This window comes from Myotis myotis, unplaced genomic scaffold (genome assembly GCF_014108235.1).
Source record: "Myotis myotis isolate mMyoMyo1 unplaced genomic scaffold, mMyoMyo1.p scaffold_m19_p_2, whole genome shotgun sequence".
Classification (NCBI taxonomy): domain Eukaryota; kingdom Metazoa; phylum Chordata; class Mammalia; order Chiroptera; family Vespertilionidae; genus Myotis; species Myotis myotis.
In genome coordinates this window covers 10,084,433-10,107,732 of record NW_023416324.1, presented here as the reverse complement: position 1 = coordinate 10,107,732, position 23,300 = coordinate 10,084,433, and the positions used below count along the sequence as shown (strand labels likewise).

General features: G+C 51.8%; 1 protein-coding gene across 2 annotated transcripts in view; it reads left to right on the top strand.

The window, feature by feature from the left end:
- The window catches only part of CAPZB (capping actin protein of muscle Z-line subunit beta), a 125,286-nt gene that overhangs the window by 96,649 nt on the left and 5,337 nt on the right, over positions 1 to 23,300 (top strand). For both annotated transcript variants that reach the window (XM_036351812.1, XM_036351811.1), the window contains exons 5-7: positions 10,599 to 10,740; positions 11,118 to 11,234; positions 22,964 to 23,029. In XM_036351812.1, coding sequence (XP_036207705.1) covers positions 10,599 to 10,740; positions 11,118 to 11,234; positions 22,964 to 23,029 — 325 coding nt within the window. The remainder of the gene's footprint in view (positions 1 to 10,598; positions 10,741 to 11,117; positions 11,235 to 22,963; positions 23,030 to 23,300) is intronic.

Below are 23,300 nucleotides of genomic sequence, written 5' to 3'. Positions count from 1 at the left end.
CTTGGCTCTTGGCTTGCAGCAGATAATACCTTCAAACATGCGGTTGCAATTTATTGGCCTTATAAGTTAATTTTAGTGGGTGTGCAATTGATTGAAATCAAAGCTTAATGAAGGCCAGAGTCCCAGTGGGGGGGTAGAGGAATAGGGAGGGAAGGCATATTATGTTCTTGCTTTAGGACTCAGATAATCTTCAAAAGCTTTAATTAGCTTTTCTAATCAACCCTTCTTGTCTGGAAGAAGTTTACAGAATGAGACAAGGTTGGTACCCTGTGGCAGTCCCAGAAGCCCACAGGCCTTCCTGGAAGCGGCCAGGGTGCTTAGTAGATGGGCCTTCCCTGGCAGCTGTGGTTTCTGAAGGTCAGGGCTCTGCCCCCAGCCCACAGCGAGACTCATGTAAATCTCTATCTGGAAAATAGTGAAGTAGTTCCTATCTGCGGTGATGGGAGAGAGCAGACATCATCATTTCACAAATATTGTGGAGAACCTGCCATACTCTGAGTACTTGGAAGCTTGTGTCTGGTTTCCTTGGGAAACCCCCAAGTGCCTTTTGCTTGTCTGCTTCTTGCCCTGTCTCCTTTCAGTGCAGTGACTCTCGGCCAGAAGCTCAGCACTGCTTCGTCCCGAGTCCTCCTGGTGAATCACTGAGCCTTGGGTGGTCTCCGGGAACCCGAGCTCAGCCATGTAACCTGGGGGGTCAGGGCATCAAGGCCGTGCTGTGAGCAGTGGTATTCACTAGGACAGCGATCTTCAGAAGATCTTCTTGAGGTGGTTCCCGGGTTGTGTGGTCAGCATTGTGTGAGTAGGACGTGAGTGGTGGGGAGAGGTACACAGGCCCTTGTCAGGCCTGGGCTCTGGGTGCCATTCTTAGTGCATCGGGAAGGGTCTGCAGGGCCCCAGGGGTGCCTAGGACAGCTCTGATGTGCATCCTAAGAAATTCCTCCTAGGCAGTCTGGAGACTGGATTGGACAGGCTGGGAGTGGAAGGACCCTGACTCAGACTTCCCTTAGTCTGGCTACTTAGTCTTCACCATGCTCCTAGTCTGGCTGAGAGAGGTCGTAGTTTAAGATTACCTAGTGCTTCCTGAGGCACTGCCAGAAACAACCGGGCCAGTCCCTTCGGTCTCCAGCCTCAGAGCCCCGCTGGGAAGTGGGCGAGAGCACTGAGCAGAGTAGCATGAGGTAATGGGAGGAGTGACTGGGAACGCGCTGGAGCTGCATGAAACCTGGACCATTTGGTTTGGCACCTTCCCCCTCACTCCCTGGCCCTTCAGCTAGATCTCAGTGGCTCACAATGCACAAACCCTCTCCCCTCGCCCAGAGGTGTAGGGCCTCCTCCCAGACTTAAAGGTCTCCAGAGGATCCTGTGACAGGCACTGCTTGCTGCACATCTTGGCTCCAGGGGCAGTGGGTAAAGACAGAGTGTTGTCTGGCTTTCAGATTGTCGGCAGTGTAATCAGTATTTGGGTTTTCACATATACTCTTTGTATCTTCAGCCACGCGCACAGAGGGCCTCTGAGAACCCCGGCCCGCCTGCTGGGGACTCCGGCTGGCCACAGCCTTGGGCTCCTGTGAAAGTGCTGGGAGCACTTCATGGGGAACCCAAGTCCTCCTCAGTTTGTTGTTTTAATGAACAGAGAGACAGGTGGAGAGGACCCCTGTCAGCTTCGGGGGGTTGGGGGGCAGGGGGAGTGGAGCCTGCTTCCTGCTCTCCCAGTGTGAGTTTCAGCTCTTGTGACCACTGTTCTTAAGCAGAGGTGTCTGCTACAGTTTCAGGAGCCCATAAGGAGTAGATGCAGACAAGCCTGTGTGTGGCCCCCTACCTGGAGGCTGGGGAGGGCGTGTCCGCTGCTGGTTGCCTTGGCATGCGCTGGCTGATTTTATCTGCTAAAGAAAGTTCAGTGGAGGACAGGAGTGTGCAGAAAACAAGTTTGTTTACAAACATGGTCCCCAAGTCAGCATCAGGGACTCTGATTCCTCCAGAATGCTTGGGTTCCTATAACCATGTGGAGCAGCCACACTTTAGGTTATGCAGTTCCACGTGTTGGGGTGAAGACACCACATGGAAGGCAGGAACACCTCCCTCTGGTGGTCAGGCTCCCGCCAGAGACCCTCTGCTCCCTGGCTGTTTCCCGGGCTGTTGCTGGCAGGTTTGGGGAAGCTGCTTGGTGGCAGGATTCAGATGGGTGGTCTTCCAGAGGTTCCGCCCGCGGCCCCAGCTGCCTCACTGACCCTCCTTTTCGCAGTTCCCAGTGCAAGATACCCAGCATCATGCCCCAGATTCCTGGCCTCTCCTTTTCTTTCCTCCAGCCGGGCACTGTGTACAGTGGCCTGGCTGCATGTGTGTGTTTAACTCACCTAAATTCAACCTCACAGGTTGAACCGGGGCCAGCCACACCCCAAGTCCAACCCCGACTTCCCACGTCTCAGCTGTGTGACTTGGGTGCATGCCTTTCCTCTCTCTGGGTCAGCCTCCTTGACTGTAAAATAGTGAATGCAGAGCCCCAGACCCAGAATGGGTTCTCTGAAATGGCAGCTCTTGGATAATAGTGATGGCTTTGAAATTCCAGAAGGCCTTGGCCGTCCTCATTCTCATGAGCTGGGCTCAGGAGGACGGGCAGTATTTTCACGGGTAGTCTGGTGAGGCAGAGTTGGTCATGGTGGTGCTGAGCACAGACCGTTTGCTCAGAGCCCAGAGCCAGATTGGTGGCCCCTGCAGCGGCACCATTGTTTTCCAGAGAGGCCTTCATTATTTCTCTTCAAGTAAAAAAACTAAAAACCTTGTAAAGAGAGGCCGTAAAGAGCTGCAGCCACAGTCCAGATGTGCACTTCTAAGTGCAACTGGCATTAAAGTCGCACATGCCTAAGCCAGTTGGTATGTGTGCTCAGGGATTGTTGCACCTGTATGTCTTGGAAGGAATTTCCGCAGAATACCTGTCCTGTGTCCATGGGCAGACTCCAGGACACGTTCCACAGATTGTGGTAAAAACAGCTGGTCTCAATACACAAACAAGGGTGATTGGCTTTCAGCAGCAGATCTGGACGTGGCCAGCCCAAAGCCAAGTGTTGATCTTTCTCCATTCTGTGCGGAGCCAGCTTCAGCCCCCAGGGCAGTGGGTATGGGACTATGTTCACAGAGCAAGCAGAACCTTGCTTCCCAGACAGTTCAGAACGTGCCAAGTTTAGAAGAAGAAAGAAGATCTGCCTTTCTCAGCCCAGAGAGGAAGACCCTCATGAAAATGAACGGTCAGAGTGGTTGTGTGCCTGCTCTGTGCTAGCCTTTCCTGTGCTGCTTTCTAGTGCATCCATTGTGGGGGGGGGGCGGGGGAGATGGGGAGAACCCCCCTGTCCCAGCCCCTCATAGTTGTGGCCGTCAGCCTGCCTTCTGGCGCTGTCTGCGGGCTTTTCAGAAGCTGTATCCATCGGCAGCACCCACATCCTCATGTTGGGCAGGGGATATGCTTAGCTTCTCGACAGTGGCCGGTTTGGAGCCAACAGAAAGGAATGTTGGTCTGCACTGCAAGGAAGCAAGCCAGGTTTTAGATGCCTCTCCAAGCAAATTGGAGATTTTTCTTTTTTCCTGGAGTGGAATTGAATTGTTCCCACCTGTGGATACCAGGTGCCTTAGTATGTTATCGGACAGTGATGGCGAACTTTTTGAGCTCGGCGTGTCAGCATTTTGAAAAACCCTAACTTACCTCTGGTGCCGTGTCACATATAGAAATTTTTTGATATTTGCAACCATAGTAAAACAAAGACTTATATTTTTGACATTTATTTTATATATTTAAATGCCATTTAACAAAGAAAAATCAACCAAAAAAATGACACGCATGTCATAGGTCCGCCATCACTGTTACAGGATGTTAAGGATGATCAGAAAAACAAACTACTGCTAGTAGCTGCTGGCGATTTTATTTTCTTTTTTAGCTGGAAGGAAACAAAAAGGTATTGTCTTGGGGCAGAATCCCAGCTGCTAGTGGAATGGCTCTGCCCTGGGCTCTAACCTCCCTGTGTTTGCCATGAAATCAGACATCAAGCATGGGAGTTCCTGTTTGAACCCGTGCCCATATGACCTCCTGGTTATTGTCATGACCAAGTGCCTATTACAGTAAAGAGTGTCCCTCATGACCATTTATCACAGGTCTCACTATTACTATTTATGAGATCTTAGAAGCAAACCGACCACGTATGTGACAGAGGACAGAGATAGGAAGTGAGAATCTCATGGGATCTTATGGCTTTGCACCTTGTAAGGGCCGTGTTCCTAGTGTGGCACTGGAGAATAGAGGGATTCATTGTTTTCATTGCACCGACATTTAAATTTTTAGTCTGAACTCTGACATTTTGGCCAAGCCCACCTCATACATATATTTCCCTCTCTCTCTCCCTCAGCCACCCTAGCAGGTCCCTTCATCTCCAGCCAGAATTGAGACTGTGGGCACGTCCCATCTTTGTACTGTCCCCCAGCGTGAAAGAAGTGTTCAGACCAGAGCTTCCAAGTTGACCACCAGGTGCCCCAGGAAGCCGCTCTCCAGTATCTTTCTAGAAGATGTTGGAATTCCGAGGTTCAGAGAGCTGGTCCACACAGACGATAGATTGAAACGGTGAAGACCATGTCTGTGAGGACTGAATAAAACAGATTCGAATACAAAGTGATATACCCGGCCCAGGACACCCAGTTCTTAAAAGTACAGGGTGTGGGAGACAATTTCATGACAATACAGAAGAAAAAATATTTCATTAGAGATGAGTGCAAGCTCAGTATGTGTGTGTCAGTATGACTGAGCGTGATTGCCGAGAAAGCTGACTGATCTTGCTTTCCTCCATGGACAGGCAGCTCACTTTGAGATTTGTGCTGGTTCTCACATAGTTGGGGGCATGTATTTCTGTTTTCATACCCTTGAGGAGGAGAGTAACCAAGGTATGGGGGCTTAAAATCATGTCTTATGAGGAATAATATCAGAAAAAGAAGGTCAGAAAAAAAGAAACCTCGGGGGTTTATGTCAGCCGTCTTTAGATACTTAGAAGGGCTTCATGAGGAAAGGGCATGAAGTTCTGGTTTTGTGTGTTTCCTGAAGGCAGTAGGTGGAAGTGTTTACTCAGGTCCAGCAAGAACTGTTTGAGATCTTCAAAAGGGAGATGGTTGCTTGGGAATGTAGTGAGTTCATTGTCACTAGAGGCATGTAAGCAGAGTTTTGATTCAACTTAATTCGGCTGTTAGGAATCTGTGCTGAGGTGTGTCTGCCTCATACAGGCCCCAGTGCAGCCGCCAAATCCTGAACAGTCAGAGCTGGGGGAGACCACATCAGTCAGTGCCAAATAAATATTGCTTGCCTTCCTCTTGGCTTTCTTTAATGAAGCTACTGCAGAAGAAAGCCCCTCACACTCCAGCGTCTAGGGGCTCCCCTTACAATGCTCCGGGTCTTGGCTGAGTTTGGGGTGCCTACCTGTGCCTCCGCATTGCAGAGGTCACTGCGTTGCTGGAGGTCCAGGCCTCCTGGCCTGTCCTGTGACGGTGGCCCAGCCCATTTGAAGCTGAAAGACCACGTCTGAGGGAACCCGGAAAGGCCTGCTCATCCCAGCAGGTCTGTCCTGACTTTGGCTCTTTTGTGGAGGGTCATAGCCTGACTCATTACCTGTAGGGGAACCTCTGTATTAGAAGCACAAATCCGGCTCTTCTCCCAGGAGACGATTTGAAAAGAGGGACCAACGGCCAACTTCAAAGTCCATTCCGCCCATCTTTCCTGTTCCATTTACAGCCCGGTGTTGGCCAAGACTGAGAATTGGCTAATTCAGAGCCACAGCTCAGATTCCCGAAACAAGTTTCCATCCTAGGTCTCCTCGCATTCCTCAGCTTCAAGCACTCCATAAAGCTTTGGGAACCGAAATCTTTTATTTTATTTTTTCTTTTGTGAAGTAGGTCATTTTGAGTGCAAAGTACTATGTCCCGTCCCCCCCCCCCCCCGCCCCCCAGAAACCCTGTGGTTGAAGAGTTATGGACGCAGAATCTGTACATGTGGCTGCGCCGTTATTCAAGTGGAAGAGTGATTTTTAGGGAGAGACGACATAGAACTCTGAGAATTACTGACACATTAGGCTTTTAGCTGGTCCAAGTTTAGGGACCTGGCTGATGACAGAGAATAAACTCAACCAGATGCTTAATTGTGATTGGGCTGATAAATCGTCAGCCCCACCTGAGGGTCTTGCCTTTTGCCCCTGGCTCATCCAGCACACAGATGTCCCCTTGCGACTCATCTTTTGGGACTTAGGAAACCTATATCTGCCTGTTGTCATGGACATACGGTTTTTCAAATGGCGGGACTCATAGAACCAACCTGAGTGGCCCCATCTCCTTAGTCCCAACTGTTGAATCCACTGCAGTTCCATCTGCCTTGGGAAATGTTAATGTTTACAGGGAAAGCCGAGAAAGCCACCAAGATTGTGTGTAGAACCAGTGTCACTCGGTTGAAATTCTTTCTGCCAGAGTCCAGCACAGTTTTATCCTGGTTGCTCCTGGAGTCACCTGTCATCTCCCCACTCCTGATGTTCCTGGAGCTTTCATGGTTTAAGACTTTACAAGGTGGCTTCTCCACAGTGTCCCCGAAGACTGTCTCTGTGTTGTCCAGCTATTGGCCACTCACCCTCTTCATCGCATGTGTGGATTGCATATTGCCCCCCGCCCTCCTGGAGAGCTGGGTGGGGCCAGGGCAGGGCCGGGTTAATTCCTCTGTCGCTGCTCTCATGCCGGGCCACATGTGATCATTCATTCACGCTGACGTGCGAGGCCTAAGAGCGAGTGCTGGCGATGGTAGAGCCACCTTATTGAAATAGCATGTTAGCATTTAAACAATATTAATACTATTTGACTCATTAAATATACAAAGGCCAGTTAAAGTGCTTCCATGTGTGTGCTGTTAGTTCTGGCGGGCGACTCCTCAGATGGTTTTATGTGGTTTCAGACAACATTTTAGCACATTCTTAAAATACCCACAAAAGCCTTTATGTAAAAACTCGTAAATGTGAACCACATAAAAAACTTTTTTTTCCTGTTTCATGTCATTATGATCAAAGTACAGCAGGTAAGAATAAATTTTCAAAAACTTGTTGAGGTCCCTCTTTAATTAATGCTTCACGCGCAGAGCACAGCCATAACCGTGTAAAGGGGGACTGTCTGTGTGCCCCTCAGTCGCCTCGCCACTGACTGCACAGCGGTCCTGACAGCACTTGTCAGAGAGGCAGGTCTTTCTGGGCGGCTCCGAACCGGCCCTTCCTTCCCCAGCCCCTGCGCGCTCTGTCCTGGAGCCTCGGGTTGAGACTTGCCGCTCCCAGCCACTCCCATCCCTGCAGATCCCTTTTGGTGGGTGGAATGCAAGTCCGTTCTTGAATTGTTGTGTTGGGCCATACCTGCGGAGGCCGGATTTCAGCACGTCCGCCTCGACGGGGAGCGCCCGATGGGAAGAGGGGGCAGTCACCGTGAGATCCAAGCGTCATTTCTGTATTAAAAGTCAAATGGACTGTACATTAGGATACTGCCCAGTGGAATACTATCCCAGCCCTTAAAAACAATTACGGAGATCATGTGGCTCCATGGAGAAGCACTGAGGGCTCCATGCCAAGTGAGGAAAACCCAACTCATTGCAGCACCATTGCAGGGCTTTTATAGTTACATAAAAATTATGCATCTGGACAAAGACTGGAAGGGAATTTGGAAAAATCAGATTTATGGGATAAGTTGATATATGGCACTGTGGGCTAATTTTTAAATTTCCTTTTTTTATAATGTTGCAATAAATTTTTTTTACTTTGAGGGAGCAGTAACCCACATGGAGGTCAGAATTGAGGTTGCATTTTTACCTCCTTTGTGTCCAGCACTTTGAAATGTTGGGCCTGGTCAGCGTGGAGCTGAGCAAGCCAAGAAGAAGCTGCCCAGCGTGGGAGCTGGGCCATGGGAGGGACGTTGGACTGGAAACAGCCAGTTCCACCTTATAAAACATTCACGCTGCTGTTTTATTTTTCTAGAAGAAAACAAATCTAAGGGATGAGAGCGAGTGGGGTCAACTGTAGGCCACCTGGCGCATTTGAGCTGGTCACCAGGTGGTGTCGCCAGGGCTATCAAGGCACCACGATCTCCCCTGGTTCCTCTAGGATGGCCTGACCGCTCTCCCCGGTCTCCCAGCACTCAGGGCATGAGCTTTTGACAAGAACACCACCAGTCTCTGGTTGGGGAGGTGCAGAGGATGGGGCCGTGAGCTGTGAGGGGGCGGAAGGATGGAAATGCCCACTGGGCATCAAGCCTTCATTCCAGGATGGCCAACGGAAAGAAGGAATTATCGGCCTGTCATTTTTGCCAGCACAGGAAAAGCCACAGTTTTTTCGAGTTGTTGGTTTTTCCTTTTGATGTGGGGCTGCTCTCCCTGCAAGCCGACGAAAAGGGAAAACTGGGTGGGAGAACCCATCCGTCTGTCACCAATAGGACGGGTGTTCACAGGTCTGTGGTGGGCTGCTCCTCTCCTCCTTCAGTAGATGGGGTGCCTCCCAGTGAACTATGAGCCAAGGGAGCCACCAAAATCCAGGAGAACAAGCTGGAAAGGCTCCCGGAGGCCCTGCTGCAAGCTCACCTGAGCACGTGGACTCCAGCTAAGACCTGACAGAGACATCTCCACATGTCCCTGTGTGTGCAGCTCCCTGCAGAGCTGGTCCTAGACCAGAGCACTTGTCTGCTTCCCCTCCCTCCCATCCTAGGGAGGGAGGGAGGGAGGGTGGGTGTGTGTGTGTGTGTGTGTGTGGTGTGATGTGTGTGTGTGTGTGGGGGGGTGGTTTGAAAAGAGAATTGGAACAGGAGAAATAACCTTCCTGAGTGGGGTCCCTGAGGTCACCTGGGATGGTACTGAGCTCTGGGCCCCCACAGGTGTGTCTGTTCCCCTCACAGTACTACACTTGCCCTTTTCTGGGGCCAAACCCCTTCCCGCCCTCCATTGTTTGACTGACATGTAGCCTGGGTCCTGGCATCTCGAGCCCTGGCAGGCCTGCCCTCACCTGCCTCCCGTGACTTGCTGGGAGTGGCAGAGTTGTGAATTTCATTTGACAGCGTAATCACAGTGGATGGTACGGGGATGGAGCAGTGGGGACAGGATGTGGTGGTGGCAGCAGCAGGTGGGCCCCAGTCTGCCTGAGGAATCCTGGCGGGCAGGACCCCTGGGCGCAGTTAAAGCAAGAGGTTACACTGAGCCCCCGCCCTACAGCTCAGGCTGGAGGCTGTCTTCTGTGAGTGGGGCTACTTCCTTGGTCTCAGTGTCCCCCGGTCACACTCTGCTGTATGTCACATACTGACCTCTGCACAAAAAGTACGAAGAATTCGCCTATTTCTTCACCTTCTAAGCATTAACATTCACAGACGTGTTTACTCTTAGTACTTGTTTTTATTATTAAAATTAATAGTAATCTTTGGTCAGGTATCTACTTTCCTATATTGTTTTTGTCTCTCAGCAGTCCTAAGGCCCAGTTCATACAGTGGGTGCCTGGTAGCCCCTAATAAGTAATTTTTGGGTGGATAAGGGCATAAACGGAGCTGGTAACTGGAGGGGCTGGGGCTGGGACCCACGCCTGTCTGACCCGGGCCCACGCTCACTGCAGCCACACTGCCTGCTCGCTGTGTACATCTGAGGTCTGCTCACATCTGAGGTCTGCTTACGTCTGAGGTTGCAGTCCTGCTGGGGCCCAGAATCTGCCTGCCACACCATTGAACGGGGGTTAACGGGTCAGAGAGGCCACAGACTTTCTGGTAAAGAACACGCTAGCCACCATACAAGATTCAGTAGAATTTGGGGCGCTGCACATCAGCAGTGATCGATCCACCCGTGCTTTCTGAACTCCTTGGTCCGTACTCACAGCAGCCTGACTCCGTCCTGGCGCTGACTGCGGTCTAGCCCGGTTTCCTTTTCTCCTCTGGCCTTTTCTTTCCCTCGTGCATTTGCTCTTAATTAGGAAGTTTTCCATATTGGCTTGGGCCTGAGGAGGGAGCTCCATCCCATGCTTAGCCCTTCATTCCTGGTTAGTGAGTTGCAGCACGTTGTTCTGAAAGACCATAGAGGCCCTAGTGGGCCTAGGCTCAGGGGGGTTCTTGGTGAAGGAAGCATTTGTTGCTCTATTTTTTTTCTCTTAATCTCCCTTATAAAGAAGCCATCACTAAAGATAGGAATATCGGACGGTGATGATGACTCAGTAGTAATGACCCACTGAGGGTCACGTCACACACTTTGCTGGACCCTTTATCCGGAGGAATCCGAAGCTCGGAGAAGTTCGGAAAACTTGACAAAGACCACAAAGCTGGAGTCCATGGGAGAGCTCAGGCTCAGATTCATCTTGAGGACTCCTAAGCCGTGTTCTTTCTGTGACCCCCAAAGGATGCTTTACCCCCACCCCCGATCAGTGGATGTTCAGGACACATACACGAATCAGCCCTAGAACCATTGCAGGGAGGGTTCTTAATTCCAGACAGACACAGGTGAACCTTTCCGAATGACACCCCTGGGACCTGGGCTGATGGTCTGTAATTTGACAAGCTAGCATCTAATGGGCACATGGGCCTGTTTCCTGCAGGTATTTTGAAGGCGGCGTCTCATCTGTCTACCTCTGGGATCTGGATCATGGCTTTGCTGGAGTGATCCTCATAAAGAAGGCTGGAGACGGATCAAAGAAGATCAAAGGCTGCTGGGATTCCATCCACGTGGTGGAAGTGCAGGTACAGCTCCCTGCAGCTGGTGGCCCAGGGCCTCGCAGACAGATGCCACGCCCAGCAGCTCAGCCCCATTCTCTAGCAGATGCTTCTTGAAGAGGGGGACTGTGATACCTAAACCTGTTAATTCCTAAAAGTGCCCAAAGCCATTTGGATAAAGATAAGTCAAGATTGCAGTAGTCATTGATGGTAAAGATCCCAGAAGAACTGAATATACACGAGTGCAGATTCGGTCCCTTAAAGGCCAGTTGGGGTTGGGAAAGGTAGTGTGGTGGTAATGTCTTGGGAAGGGGCATGTTAGGATGACCCTGCATTCAGGAGCCACCACAGACTCCTCGGCTGGGGGTTGTGCGCAAGGTTCTGATCTCTGTCTTGTCCCCCAGGAGAAGTCCAGTGGCCGCACCGCCCATTACAAGCTGACCTCCACGGTGATGCTATGGCTGCAAACCAACAAATCCGGCTCTGGCACCATGAACCTTGGAGGCAGCCTTACCAGACAGGTAGAGTTGCCATGCCCACAGGTGCCAGCCTCAGAGCTGACGTACATGGGGATGGGTGAGCAGTTGTTCCCACAAGGTTCTAGGCCAGCCCCTGCCTGACACGATCTCCCCATAGGCCTTTAGTGATTCCGAGAGTCAGTCACAGGAGGTGTCCTCTTCAGGTCAGGGTGTTTCCATTCACGTGCTCCTATAATGGTTAGGACATACCTACCTGCCGATAGCATTTTAGAATGCGTTCATTTCTTAGTTGTGATTTAGGTCATGTATTAGACTCTTGGTGGCAAGTGACAGAAGTAAAATTCTGACTTAAGCAAAAAATGGAAACGAGTCAGCTCACATAACTGAGCAATTCAGGTTTCATGCAGCACGCTGGGTCTAGGACGCAGATGATGCCGCCAGGACCCCATCCCTCCATGTGGTGGCCCCCGGCAGAATAGGTCTGCTGTACCCCAGAAGTGTCTCACTGGCCCGGGCATGGTTGCTGGTCCAACCAGAATCCTTTCCTGAGGCCATGGCCAGACTTGGGTTGCGTGAGTACCCTTGGTATTGTAGATGGGAACGGAGTGTTGATTTCCTAGAGTACAGTGGAGGGGGCGATGGATGTGGGCAGGCAGCAGACGTCGGACACTGGTGGGAACGTGCTTTCTGCAGAGAGAACCGAGGGACACTATTGTGTAGGTGGCATGGGCAGTCTGGAGAGTGACAGCCGAGAGTCGACCCAGATAGTTGGCAACAGGCTGCTGGGGGACAGTAACCAGGGTCCCCCAAAAGGAGAGGAAAGGCTGAAATAAAAGCCTAAAAGGATCCAGAAGAGCGAGTGCCTACTTTAAGCATCTGAGTGGATTTACTGGCCTCCCTCAGGTAGTGATCAGTAACTGACAAGCCCTGCAGCAAGCCTGCTCTCGGCTCAGCTTCCCACCCCCAGCAGTGCTCCAAGGTGGAGCTGAAGGACACCCACCGGAATCCTCCAGTGTAGACCCACCAGGGTACTCTTCACAGTACACTCATTGACCTCATAAAGAAAAGATGAGTACATTTGGCCAAAGCCATCAAAAGGCTACCTGAGTCACAGGATCTAGACATTGGAAGAGGTCAGAGGTCACCCCCAACCTGACAGGACACCTTCTGCTGCCCTGGGTGGGACCAGGGAGCCCACTGCTTTGGGGGACAGCTGCTCCTCTTACATCAGCCACCATTAAAAAAGGCAGCCAGAATAGAAGAACCTGTCCACCAGAATGTGCCCAGGATTGCTTTGGCTGGCACCTCGCAAGCGTGCAGTCGGCCAAACTGCCACCCACTGGCACCTCCATCCCATCTCCCGGTCCATGAACCACTGAGGGTCCAGGGATTTCCCATTCTGTTCTTGTGCAGCAAATCTTTTTTTTTTTTTAATGAGATTTACATTTATCCTCACTTTTTTTTTTAATCCACTTTGCTGTGTCCATTCTGTTGAAGCTTGGTTTCACTGATCCAGGTGTTAGCTGTTCCTTCTGGCTTTGTTACTTGCACATTAACTGACTCTCTGTCTTATATTAATTAGCTCAGGGCCAAGTGCAGAGCCCTCAGGCATGGCTGCCAGAGACTTCCTTAGAGGAGGCATCAGTCAGATAATCATTTTTGTTAGGGTACTTTTTCAAGTTGCGCTTATTTAGCCAGCTGTAAATCCACTGTCATTAATTGTCAAATAAATGCCCTCTGAGTGTCTGTGGTTGAACACTGCCTGCCGACTCCCAGCTGGCTTCCTGTTTTGGTAGGACAGGTGATTGTGGGCTTGGCCATGGTTTCTCTCTCCTCGCCCTTGTCAGGTTCACCCCACGTGGGTACCACAGCCTCCTGGCCTCCTGTGCTGTGAGAAGCGGGCTTTGCTCGTTTCCCATCTCTGAGCAGCCCCGTCGGGCAGGTTGGCTCTCGGAGAGCCTCTTGTCTCCACTTACAGCCTGGTCTAGGACCAGCACCACATCGTTCAAGAGCTTGTCAGAAATGCAGAGATCTGGGCTCTACCCAGTCCTACCACATTGGATCTGAATGTAACAAAGTTCTCCCGGTAATTTATGTGCACATTAAAATTTTGACAAGTGCTACCCTTTTGGGTTCTGTACCCAGTTCCATTGTGGGGAGGGACGTGGTCCCCATGCCCCCAGCAAGCCGTTCGGATATCAGCAGGGTGTCCTACAATTCAACTTAATTGTGACACTCCATGGAGACAGCCTCAGAGCCCGTAGGTTAAGGGCTCAGTTCTTCAAGACTGTCCCCCCGCCCCCACCCTACCCCTGCCCCAGCACCTTCAGACACCACTTGGCAAGTGCAGATTGTCACCTGTGCTTCTGCTTGACTAGCTATAAATCAAAGGTTCCCACGACGCCTTCCTTGGGTTCAGTTAATTTGCTAGAGTGGCTCACAGAACTCAAGAAACCCATTTATTCACTAGGTCACTGGTTTATTACAAAGGATATTAATGGATAACGAATCAGCCGCCAGATGAAGAGATACAGAGAGGAAGGTCCTGAACAAAAGCGCTTCTAGCCTCATGGAGTTCAGGGCCCAGCAATGGTGACACTGGGAGCCATCTCGTTCCCATTCTGGAAGCTCTCCGGACCCCATCCTTTGTGGGTTTTTATGGAGGCTTTGTTGCACAGACATAATTGACTAGCTCATTGGCCATTGATGATTGATTCAACTTCCAACCCTTTTCCACTCCCTGGAAATTGGGGGATTGAAAGTTCCACCCCTCTTTCGTGGTTGGTTCTATGGTAGGTGTGTCTGAGTTAAGTGGAGGCTTGGACTGGAAGGTGCTGTCTCCCTGGAGCAGACATGCCTTTACGACTTCAGGTGCTACTTCAGCCATCTAAGCAGGTTTAAGACCCTGTGTAAGGACCCAGGACGGCTCCGTCCCAGGGGGAGGCCTTGTGCTGTGTGCTAGATGCTTTGTGTAAAGGGAAGAGAGCGCACAGATAAGTGACCCTGGGCCTCAGAGAGGTCAGTATTGGCTGAAAACTAGCCTCCTTGAGAACGCCTTCAGGGGGAGCCCCTTCTGCAAGAACGCCTTTCCCATTCTCCATCTAGTAGTGCCCAGCTTAATAAGGATTCCTTTAACTTCAAAAATTTATTTAGCCGGTTTGGCTCAGTGGATAGATAGTGTGTTAGCCTGCTGACTGAAGGGTGCCGGGTTCAATTCTGGTCAAGGGCACATGCCTGGGTTGTGGGCTCGATTCCCAGGAGGGGCGTGCAGGAGGCAGCTGATCAGTGATTCTCTCTCCTCATTGATGTTTCTATCTCTTCTCCCTTCCTCTCTGAAATCAATAAAATATATATATATATATATATATATATATATATATATATATAAAATTTATTTCAATAAGATAATAATTATACTTTTAATAGCCATCGATAGAAAACATATATGCCAGAAAGGATACATTTAGTAACTCTTTAAGTGAATTTGTATTTTAGTCTCAAAAGCATCTTCATGTATTTGAAAAATCGTAGTGCAAGGCAAATGTGTTGTCAGCCAGCCTGCCTGGGATGCTTATTGGAGCCTCCATCCAAAACCTCCACTGCCTCTGTTGTGTCACAGGGCCTGAAGCCACCAGGGGCCTGGGGGGTCCCCTGCTCTGGCCTCTGGGCAGGGTTGTCCTTGTGCCATCTCAGAACCAAGGCTAGTGCTCCCTGGGGCAGACCCCATCCTTTTGCATGGAAATGGGCTCCTGTCTTCCAGGAACCGTTGACTGGGGAGGGGTGGCCGAACCCCCAGGCAGCCAGCTCTACCACAGCCTGCCCGCCCCACACCCTGCCACCTGGGCAATGGTGGAAAATCCTAAATTTGTATCCGGAGACTGTTTCCTACATCACTTACCGCTCTGAGCTGTTTATAATTCCACCCGGTTTACAGTGACCTGGACAAATATTTAATCCTCAGTCTTCCTAACAGCTTAAATCAGAGCTGTCAGCCCATGGCCAGGCTCTGGTTCCGGCTTGCCGTGAGCAGTGCCTCCTGCCAAGCCAAACACAAGCCTGATGAGTGGCTGTCCTCAGCACACCGGGCCGGGCCGTGGCCTTGTTTGGATTGCCTGTGCTCTTGGGCTTTAATGAGGAAATTCATGCTTCTGTCATCATCCTAACGGCCGGTCACATAACTCATCTGAGGTGCATTAAAGCTGGGGCTGGTTTCCAATGTAAGTAACTCTAAAAGGAGGGGCAGGGAAGCAGTGAGAGAGACGAGTCTAAGTTAATGATGCGCAGCTTCTGAGCAAACGGGAAATGCGGGCTGTGGGTTAGCCATGTGTCCCAGATGAGCCTTGGAGAAATGACTGTGGTTGCCTTGGATGGGAGATGAAAGGGTTCCATCACTTACCGCTGATGATGAGGAGGGAATATGCACGGTCATGCAGGCTGCCTCCTTTGATAAGACTGTAAGCAAGATAGTTGTTATTCTCTTTTAACAGATGAGGAAACTGAGGTTCAAGCGGTTAAGTGATTTTCCCATGGTGCTTTATCTAGTGGGAGGCAGTCAGGATTTGAACCCAGATTTGTCTGCCTAGAAAAAAAAATAGGCTACTTTATACCACACTACATTTTTTGCTCCTAATCTGTCCACTGTGCTTGGCCTTCGGTTGATTGCTAAATGAAGGTTTGCACAGAAATGCATTGAGCAGTCCGCTCAGTGTAGACAAGACACTACTCTGTGGGTGCCAGTCGCATTCTGTTGGCAGCCCCAGAAATGGACACCAAGAGTGGGGCCAGAGCTGTGGGGTCCCGTGCAGGACTCCAACCTCCTTGGGAGTGTGCCTCCTTCAGTGGATTCTCCTGTAGGAAGTAAGTTGACCAGATGAGACCCAGTCATCACCAGGGGTAGTGAGAAGGGTTTTAAAATGTTTAGGTGAGGAGTGATCTGTGTTTTCAAAAGATGGCTCTGCTGGCTGACACGGGTGGTTAGCAGGAGGAGGAGGCTCTTCGGGTCATCCAGGAGAGATGACCAGGGCCTGGATGGGGGCAGCCTCAGGGGGGCTGGAGGGGACCAGCCTGTGGCCAGGAGTCCGTGAAGGAGGTGGTGTCAGCCTCAAGGTGGGAAATAAAGGGCAAAGGCAGAAGGAGTAGAGAAGGAGGGCCAGAGTGTTTGAGGCTCAGTGCTCCCAGGATGTGGGCCATGGGGATCAGATGGGGAGTCTTCCTCACGTCAGTTCCTCCAGTAAGCCCTCTTTGCAATGTCCCAGGCCTCGGCTTTTCCTCCGGAAACTAGGCCTCATTGCAGCTGCACACTCACTCTCGCCCCGTGTGAGTCAGGAAAGACACCAACCCGCGAGACAGAGGGGCCACCGAGCAGCAGCACAAGGCGCCTGCGCCTCGGTGGCGACACAGCCTGAGTCACCCTTCTCTGGGCATGGCGCCCAGGCACCCCCTCGCTTTCCTGCTTCCCATGCCCCATATTGAGAAGGGCTGTGGCATAGGCTCTGTGGGGCTCTCTTCAGCACCCCCCACTTCCCCGGGCATTGCAGGCCTTGCCCAGTCCCTGCTTTCTCGGTTTAGATGACTTATCAGCGTGCAGTGAATGAGATGGAAAGCTGCTCTCACTGACTTGCTTTCTTTAAATTGCTGGTCAGTCCTATATAATAAAACCCTAATATGCAAATTGACCAAACAGCGGAACAACTGGTCGCTATGACACACACTGACCACCAGGGGGCAGGCATTCAATGCAGGAGCTGCCCCTTGGTGGTCAGTGCACTCCCACAGGGGGAGTGCCACTCAGCCAGAAGCTGGACTCATGCAACCACAATGGTGGGAGCCTCTCCCCCCTCTGCTGCAGGCGGGCAGTAAGGAGCTAGGGGTCCTGGACTGGGAGAGCCCCAGATTGCGAGAGGGATGTCTGATTGTTGGCTTAGGCCAAATCCCCCCAGGGGACATCCTCCAGGGGTCCCAGACTGCGAGAGGGCACAGGCCGGGCTGAGGGACCCTCTGCCCCAGTGCACAAATTTCGTGCACCGGGCCTCTAGTTTAACAATAACATGTACTTGAGCTGCATTTCGCACCTGGTCATGCCACACCCCAGCAGGCTCAGACCAAGTGCACCCTAGGCTGAGTTCCTTCTCTACTCCGTCTCCCCCACTTTGGCCTTTTTTTCTGCTGCCCCCAACAAAAGATGTCTTTTAGGGATGTCAGCTGGAAAGCGAGGCAGATAAAGTGTTTTGGCAAATCCCTTCAGCTGTGGGAGGAAAGTGAGCAGCAGTCCTTGGGGAAGCTCATCACAGCCAGATGGTGCCATCCTGCCAGGTGAGGAGGGCGGAAGGTGCCCTCTGGCAGGCTGCCACCTAGGCCCCACTGGGAAGGCTTGCACGCCAGGTACCAACCTGTTGAAAAGGAAGTTGTACTAAGAGGTCACTTGGTGTGACAGCTGGAGATGTGGGAAAGAGGCAAGACCATAAATCTCTGGAAAGATGTAAGGTTTCCGATCTCGGACAGGCCCTGCAGATGTTCGTTTGATATTTTTTTCAGATTCTAAATATTTAGGAACGAAGGTGGAGTGTTTTGCTGAGTGGGGAGGTTAGGCCAGTCGTTTGCAAGCTGAGCTCTTCCTACTCAGCAGTAGGCACCCCGTGATGTATCTTCAAGCAGTAAAACTCCAGCAGAGGCACCTGCCCGCGTGTCATGCGGGGACATCCTCTTTGACTCATGCTTGGCAGTTAGGCAAGGCGCTGCTTCAGCAGGGGAGGAGGCTAGTGGCCTTCCTTCCAGGTGTAGGGGACAAAGGTCAGGCGAGGGTGCTTCAGGGAGTGTTTGCTGCCTGCAGGAGGCACAGCTAGCTGCAGCCCCGTGCGCTCTCGGTCTAGGAGGGACACAGGGTTCAGGTGGAGCTGCATCAGCACCATGGCCTCCAGGGCTGGTTTGGTGCTGGTCGGATGACCTTGGGTGGAGTGACCTAGCGCCTGGTTGAGAAGGAAAGCTGGCATGAGACTGTGAAGGCTGACAGGAGAGGAAGGAACCAGAGAACCCAGGAGCTTGCAGGGGTGGGCCAGATGAAACAAGGATGGACACTGGAATTTCCGAGCTCTGAATTGTGATTTGTCTTTGATTTTTCTTGTAAAGAACATGGATGAGTTAAGCAAGCAGTGCATTCTCATGGAAGAAACAGGTTTCAGAATCATCCAGACCTTGGTTCAGATCCAGCCATGTGGCCAGGACAGACCACTTCCCTTCTCTAAAACTCAGCATTTTCATCATAGAGCTAATGCCTTTTTGGGAAGATGGTTTTAGATTAGAAATACAAAACCATTTTGACACATGGTTTATGGTCAGTGAATAATAGCTACTATTGCTACTACCACACAGCTTGCAGGCAGAGACATTGCCATCTTCCAGAATATACAGCGTTGGGCTCAATTAAAATTGTCCGAAACAGGCAGACTGATCCTTCCTTGAGAGGCTGGCCACTGTCTGGCTTGACAACATGTTCGGTGCTGGCCTGCAGCCCCACTCATCCCCGGCACAGCTCAGAAATCAGAGCGACACTGCTGGCTTCTGCCTAGGAGCCAGGACCAGGCAGTCCTGGGAATGCAGCTGCCATTCTGCCAGGCACCGTTCCGGGCATTGTGCATATATTAGCTCATTTAGTGCGAACCCTGGACAGGCCAAGACCCTCACCCCTTGGGCCTCCAGATGAGCTGTGGGGCTGGGTGCGGCTGGCGTTCTTCAGGGCCCCACCCTCCAGGTTGTACTCACTGAGAATGGCCACAGGGCAGCAGAGGTGCACAGCCTGCTTCCAGACCTGGCCTATGTCCTTCCCATGTCCAAGCCACGGAGAGGAGAGGGCCTTCGTAGGGCGAGAGGCTGGCCTCTGACTTCAGACTCGGTTGGAATCACCTCTCGGAACATCTGTGCGACCACAGCACATAAAAATGTTTTCTTCTGGCAGCCACTTTCACGAGGATGTAATAATATATGCATTGCACAAATAGTTTCTATTTTCGGTGGGTCAGCATTGCCAGAAAGCTGATCCTGACCAGGTGTGGAGGGAGTCGGCAGGGCTGTGAGCAAGGGGGTTGTGGGAACATGTCTGTGTGCCAAGGCCTCTCTGCCCAACCCCCACCCGCCGCCTTCTTCTGTCTGGTCCCTACCAGGCCTTTTCCTTGGGCTCAATTCCTGGCCACAACTTAGGAGTCAGTCTGCTCCTGGGGAGACGGGGCCTTCTCATCTTTCTTTCCCTTCCACCCCTCCCACCTGTTGTACCTTTGGGTGTCCAATGGCTTCAGCCTTTCCTCTCCAAGAGGTTTGATTGGTCACGTGGCTTTACTGATCCCGATGGCCCATAGCCCTTGGCCAACAGTCCTTGCCTCACTTTGTACTCTTGGTGCTCCTTAAAATGGGACTCTCCATGAGCAATCTGCCCTCTGCGTGGAGCTGGGAGGGAGAGAGATGCTAATTTGTGAGAGACTCTGTTTGGGCCACACCCTCTCTGTGCAGCCCTTGGAACCATTTCCCTGTGGGGGAGAGGGGACACAGTCCCAGGGTGTTGGCATCCAAAAATCCATTTTAAAAAGTGGGTAGACAAAAAAAAAAAAAAAAAAAAAAAAAGGTAGACAGAGCTCTGTCCCTCCGGAGTGAGCTCCTGACTCCCATTCAGGGAGTCGCAGGGTTTTGCTGAGGGCAGATGGTGTTCCTGCAAACTCTGAGTCCCGGGTGGGGAATTGTTAGACCGGAAATGGTGGGGAGTAGCTAACACTTTTAAGTTCATGGGCTCTCTCACTTCTGTTTTGTGAGGATCGAGATGCCCAGAATCATTGGCCAGAGAGCCTGGGACAGTTCTGGGCCCCGTGCTGGGGGACAGAGGCCAGTGGTTCTAGCACTCCCTTCCTCTTTTCCATTTGACCAGTCCTCACCAAGCAGTCTTGCCAGAACAGACATCTTTGCTCTGCAGATTGTCTCATATCTTCAGAAGAGCCTTTGCAAGGCCATGGGTTCTAGACGGGCACTACCCTTCTTGTAGCATCTTTGACAAGGTGCCCCATTTCTCCCCAGCATTCCAGTGACCTGGGGCTTTTTGCCTTGTGAGCAGGTGCTGCCATCTGTGACAGACAGCTGTCATCCCGTGATGTTCCCTCGCTGCACTTGACTTGGATTAGATCTGCTCCCCCTGTCAACTCCTAGGATCCTCCAAGTCCCTCCTAGCCTGAAATATCCCCAGTTCTTTCTCATTTCTTGGATTCAAGGTGTTTAAACCTTTTAAGCAGGTGAACTCCAACTTGTACATGTCTCTCTCTCTCTCTCTCTCTCTCTCTCACTCTCGCTCTCGCTCTCTCTCTCGCTCTCATCCTTTTCATTGATTTCAGAGAAGAAGGAAGAGGGAGAAAGAGAGAGAAACATCAATGATGAGAGAGAATCATTGATCGGCTGCCTCCTGCACACTCTCTACTGAGGACTGAGCCCACAACACGGGCATGTGCACCTGACTGGAATCGAACCCAGGACCTCTCAGTCTTCAGGCCGATGTTCTATCCACTGAGCCAAACTGGCTGGAGCTACATGGCTCTCTTAACCAGTTAACTGCCACGCGTCCAAGTGTCCCAAGCTGAATTCAGCCCAGCGGATGTGGCTGGACCGGGCCAGAGCCGAGGGGACCTTTGCCTTCCTGTGCGAGTCACAGCAGCGGTTTCTGACCTGCTCACCAGTCATGGTTTCACTGATGAGCCTGAAGCTGCACGAACCCGGTCACAGCAGCCACATCACAGTCTTGAGCTTGAAACAATCTAAAAAACCACAGGTCTCTTCACAGGACTACCCCCCGCCCCCCGCCTTTGTAGTCAGTGAGATTAATGTTTGAGCCCACGTATCTGGTTGGCATTTGCCCAGGTACATGTGATCAGCCTACCGAGGCAGGAAGGGCAAAGTCCTTGGAGTCTGGCAGATCTCGACATATTTAAGCCTCGGTATCCTTGGGTTTAAGATGGGTTTTTGTGGAGACTAAATGGAATAAGGTGGGTGCCACCTGGGAAGCACTCTGCGCGTGGGACTGCTGTGTTCAGGAGCTGACCCACGTTTCTGGTCCTGTAGTGGCCCCTCCAATCATCTCGACCCCTGATGCCGTTGATAGGCTATGCCTTCCTCTGAGTCCTGCACAAACAGGTTGGCCCAGGGCCAGGTAGAAGCATCCCTGGGAACAAGGTGTCTGATCCGTCGGCAGAGGCTCCATCTGAGCGGTCATCATCTAGCCCCACGCTCCACCTCGGCCGTAGGATATTGATGGGAACCTGCCTCAGTCTGCGGTCTTTTAGAGGAATTCTCTGTTCTTCCAGCCCAGCGTCCAGCAGTGCAGGCAATCAGAGGTCCCCAGGGTTCGTAGCGCTCCCCTGCTGGCTCCTAGAGATAGCTGATTTTAGGTGTGCCATCCCATGATTGTTAACAGTCCCATCAGAAATGGTCTGTATCACTGTCAAACTAGTGTTTCATTCCCAGCTCTAATCTTCCTTCTTTCATGAGAGGGGTCAGCCTCTGCCCCCTCTAGTGTCCCGGCGCCTTTAAGTGCACTGTGACATTCCAAGGATGGCTGCGCCACAGATCAGACTGGTCTGGCCTGGAAGAAGAGACGCGGTGAGAAGCCGCAGAGGCCGCCAACCTCTGAGCACGCCCACCACCCCGAGATCTGCCCTGCTCTCCTGGTTCGGAAATAGTGAGCCTCTTTGCCTTTTCTTTGCTTTTTTGCTGATCTGAGTTCATGTTGAGCTCTAGCCTTCCTGATCCTGTTCTCATGTTTTCCCTGTTTCTTGGTTACCTGTCTCAGCTTCCATGTTTCATATCAATAGTGGTAGTGGTAGCTGTGTGTTCTTATTTTCATTGTAGTAACAGTGAGCATTGCTGTGCTTGCAGTCTGCTAGGCACCCTGTGAGGTATAAAACCGATAAAGCTCTGCTTAAGGAATTTATAATCTTGCGAGGGAAATAGCCTTTAAACATGGGAAGAAATCCACAGTTCATGAGTGTGCTCGCATCAGGAATCCTCCATTCCTTCTCCCCTCCCTGCCTCCTTTCCTTCTCTGGCTGAGACTTGAATCGCTGGGTCCCACCTCCTCCAAACTCCATCCACGGTGTCCCTAGGATATACCCTAGGAATCTGGGTCCAGAGTCTCTTGCTCACATTCCCCATATCACTCAGCTGACAGAGCAGAAAGAAAGGGCTGGACCAGGCTCTGCCCTTGCGACCTCTGTGACCTTGGACAGGTCACTTCGTCTCTCAGAGCCTAGACGTCTCCTATTTCTCAGGACTGTCAGGCCCTCCCTCTGTGACGGCCACCACAGGAGCGTCGGGGGCGCAGCAGCAGCCTGGTTGGGCTCCCCAGTCTGGGGATGGGAAGCCTGTGCTGTGCCTGTACCTGTGCCTGTGCCTGAGCGCATCTTCTCCGGGCCCCGGATGAGCCAGGCCTGGTGGGGTGTCACCTTTGCCCTCCCTGCTTGGGGCTTGATGGGGTGACTGTTCCTCCGAGGGTGGCGTCACAACTCTTCCTGGGAATATGGACGCTGGGCTTTTGCTCACTGGGCTGATTGTGACCTGAAACTTAGCTCACCCGTGCTTGGGTCCCCCACTGGGGAGGTGGCCTTGCACCACCTGCAGCTGGCTCCGGAGCTGCCAGCAGGAATAACAAGTTCTTTGCAAACTGGAGGGGCTGTGCTATCGGCTGAGGTGGCCATTCTCAGAGAGCGCCTCGCTCTCTCTAACTTGGAGGAATGTCTTGTCTTTTGCAGATGGAGAAAGATGAAACTGTGAGCGACTCCTCGCCACACATAGCCAATATTGGGCGCCTGGTGGAGGTGAGTGGGCCTTCCGGGCTCTGGTTCGCTTCTGTGGCTGTGGTTCGCTTCCACAGCATCTGACGGTTTGCCCCTGGAGCCTGTTGGCTGGCTTGCTGGCCTTTGCCTTGCTTCTTTCTTCCCATTCCAGAGCAGCCAGTGCTGTGTTTCTCATGTTTTGCCCAGGCCTTGTGTTTTCCGAGCCTGTGATCTAGGTGCAAGCAGGGCACAGCTTCTAGGGCATCCTCTCTACCCTCCCTCAAAACATTCTCCCAGAGGGTCTGCTCAGGAA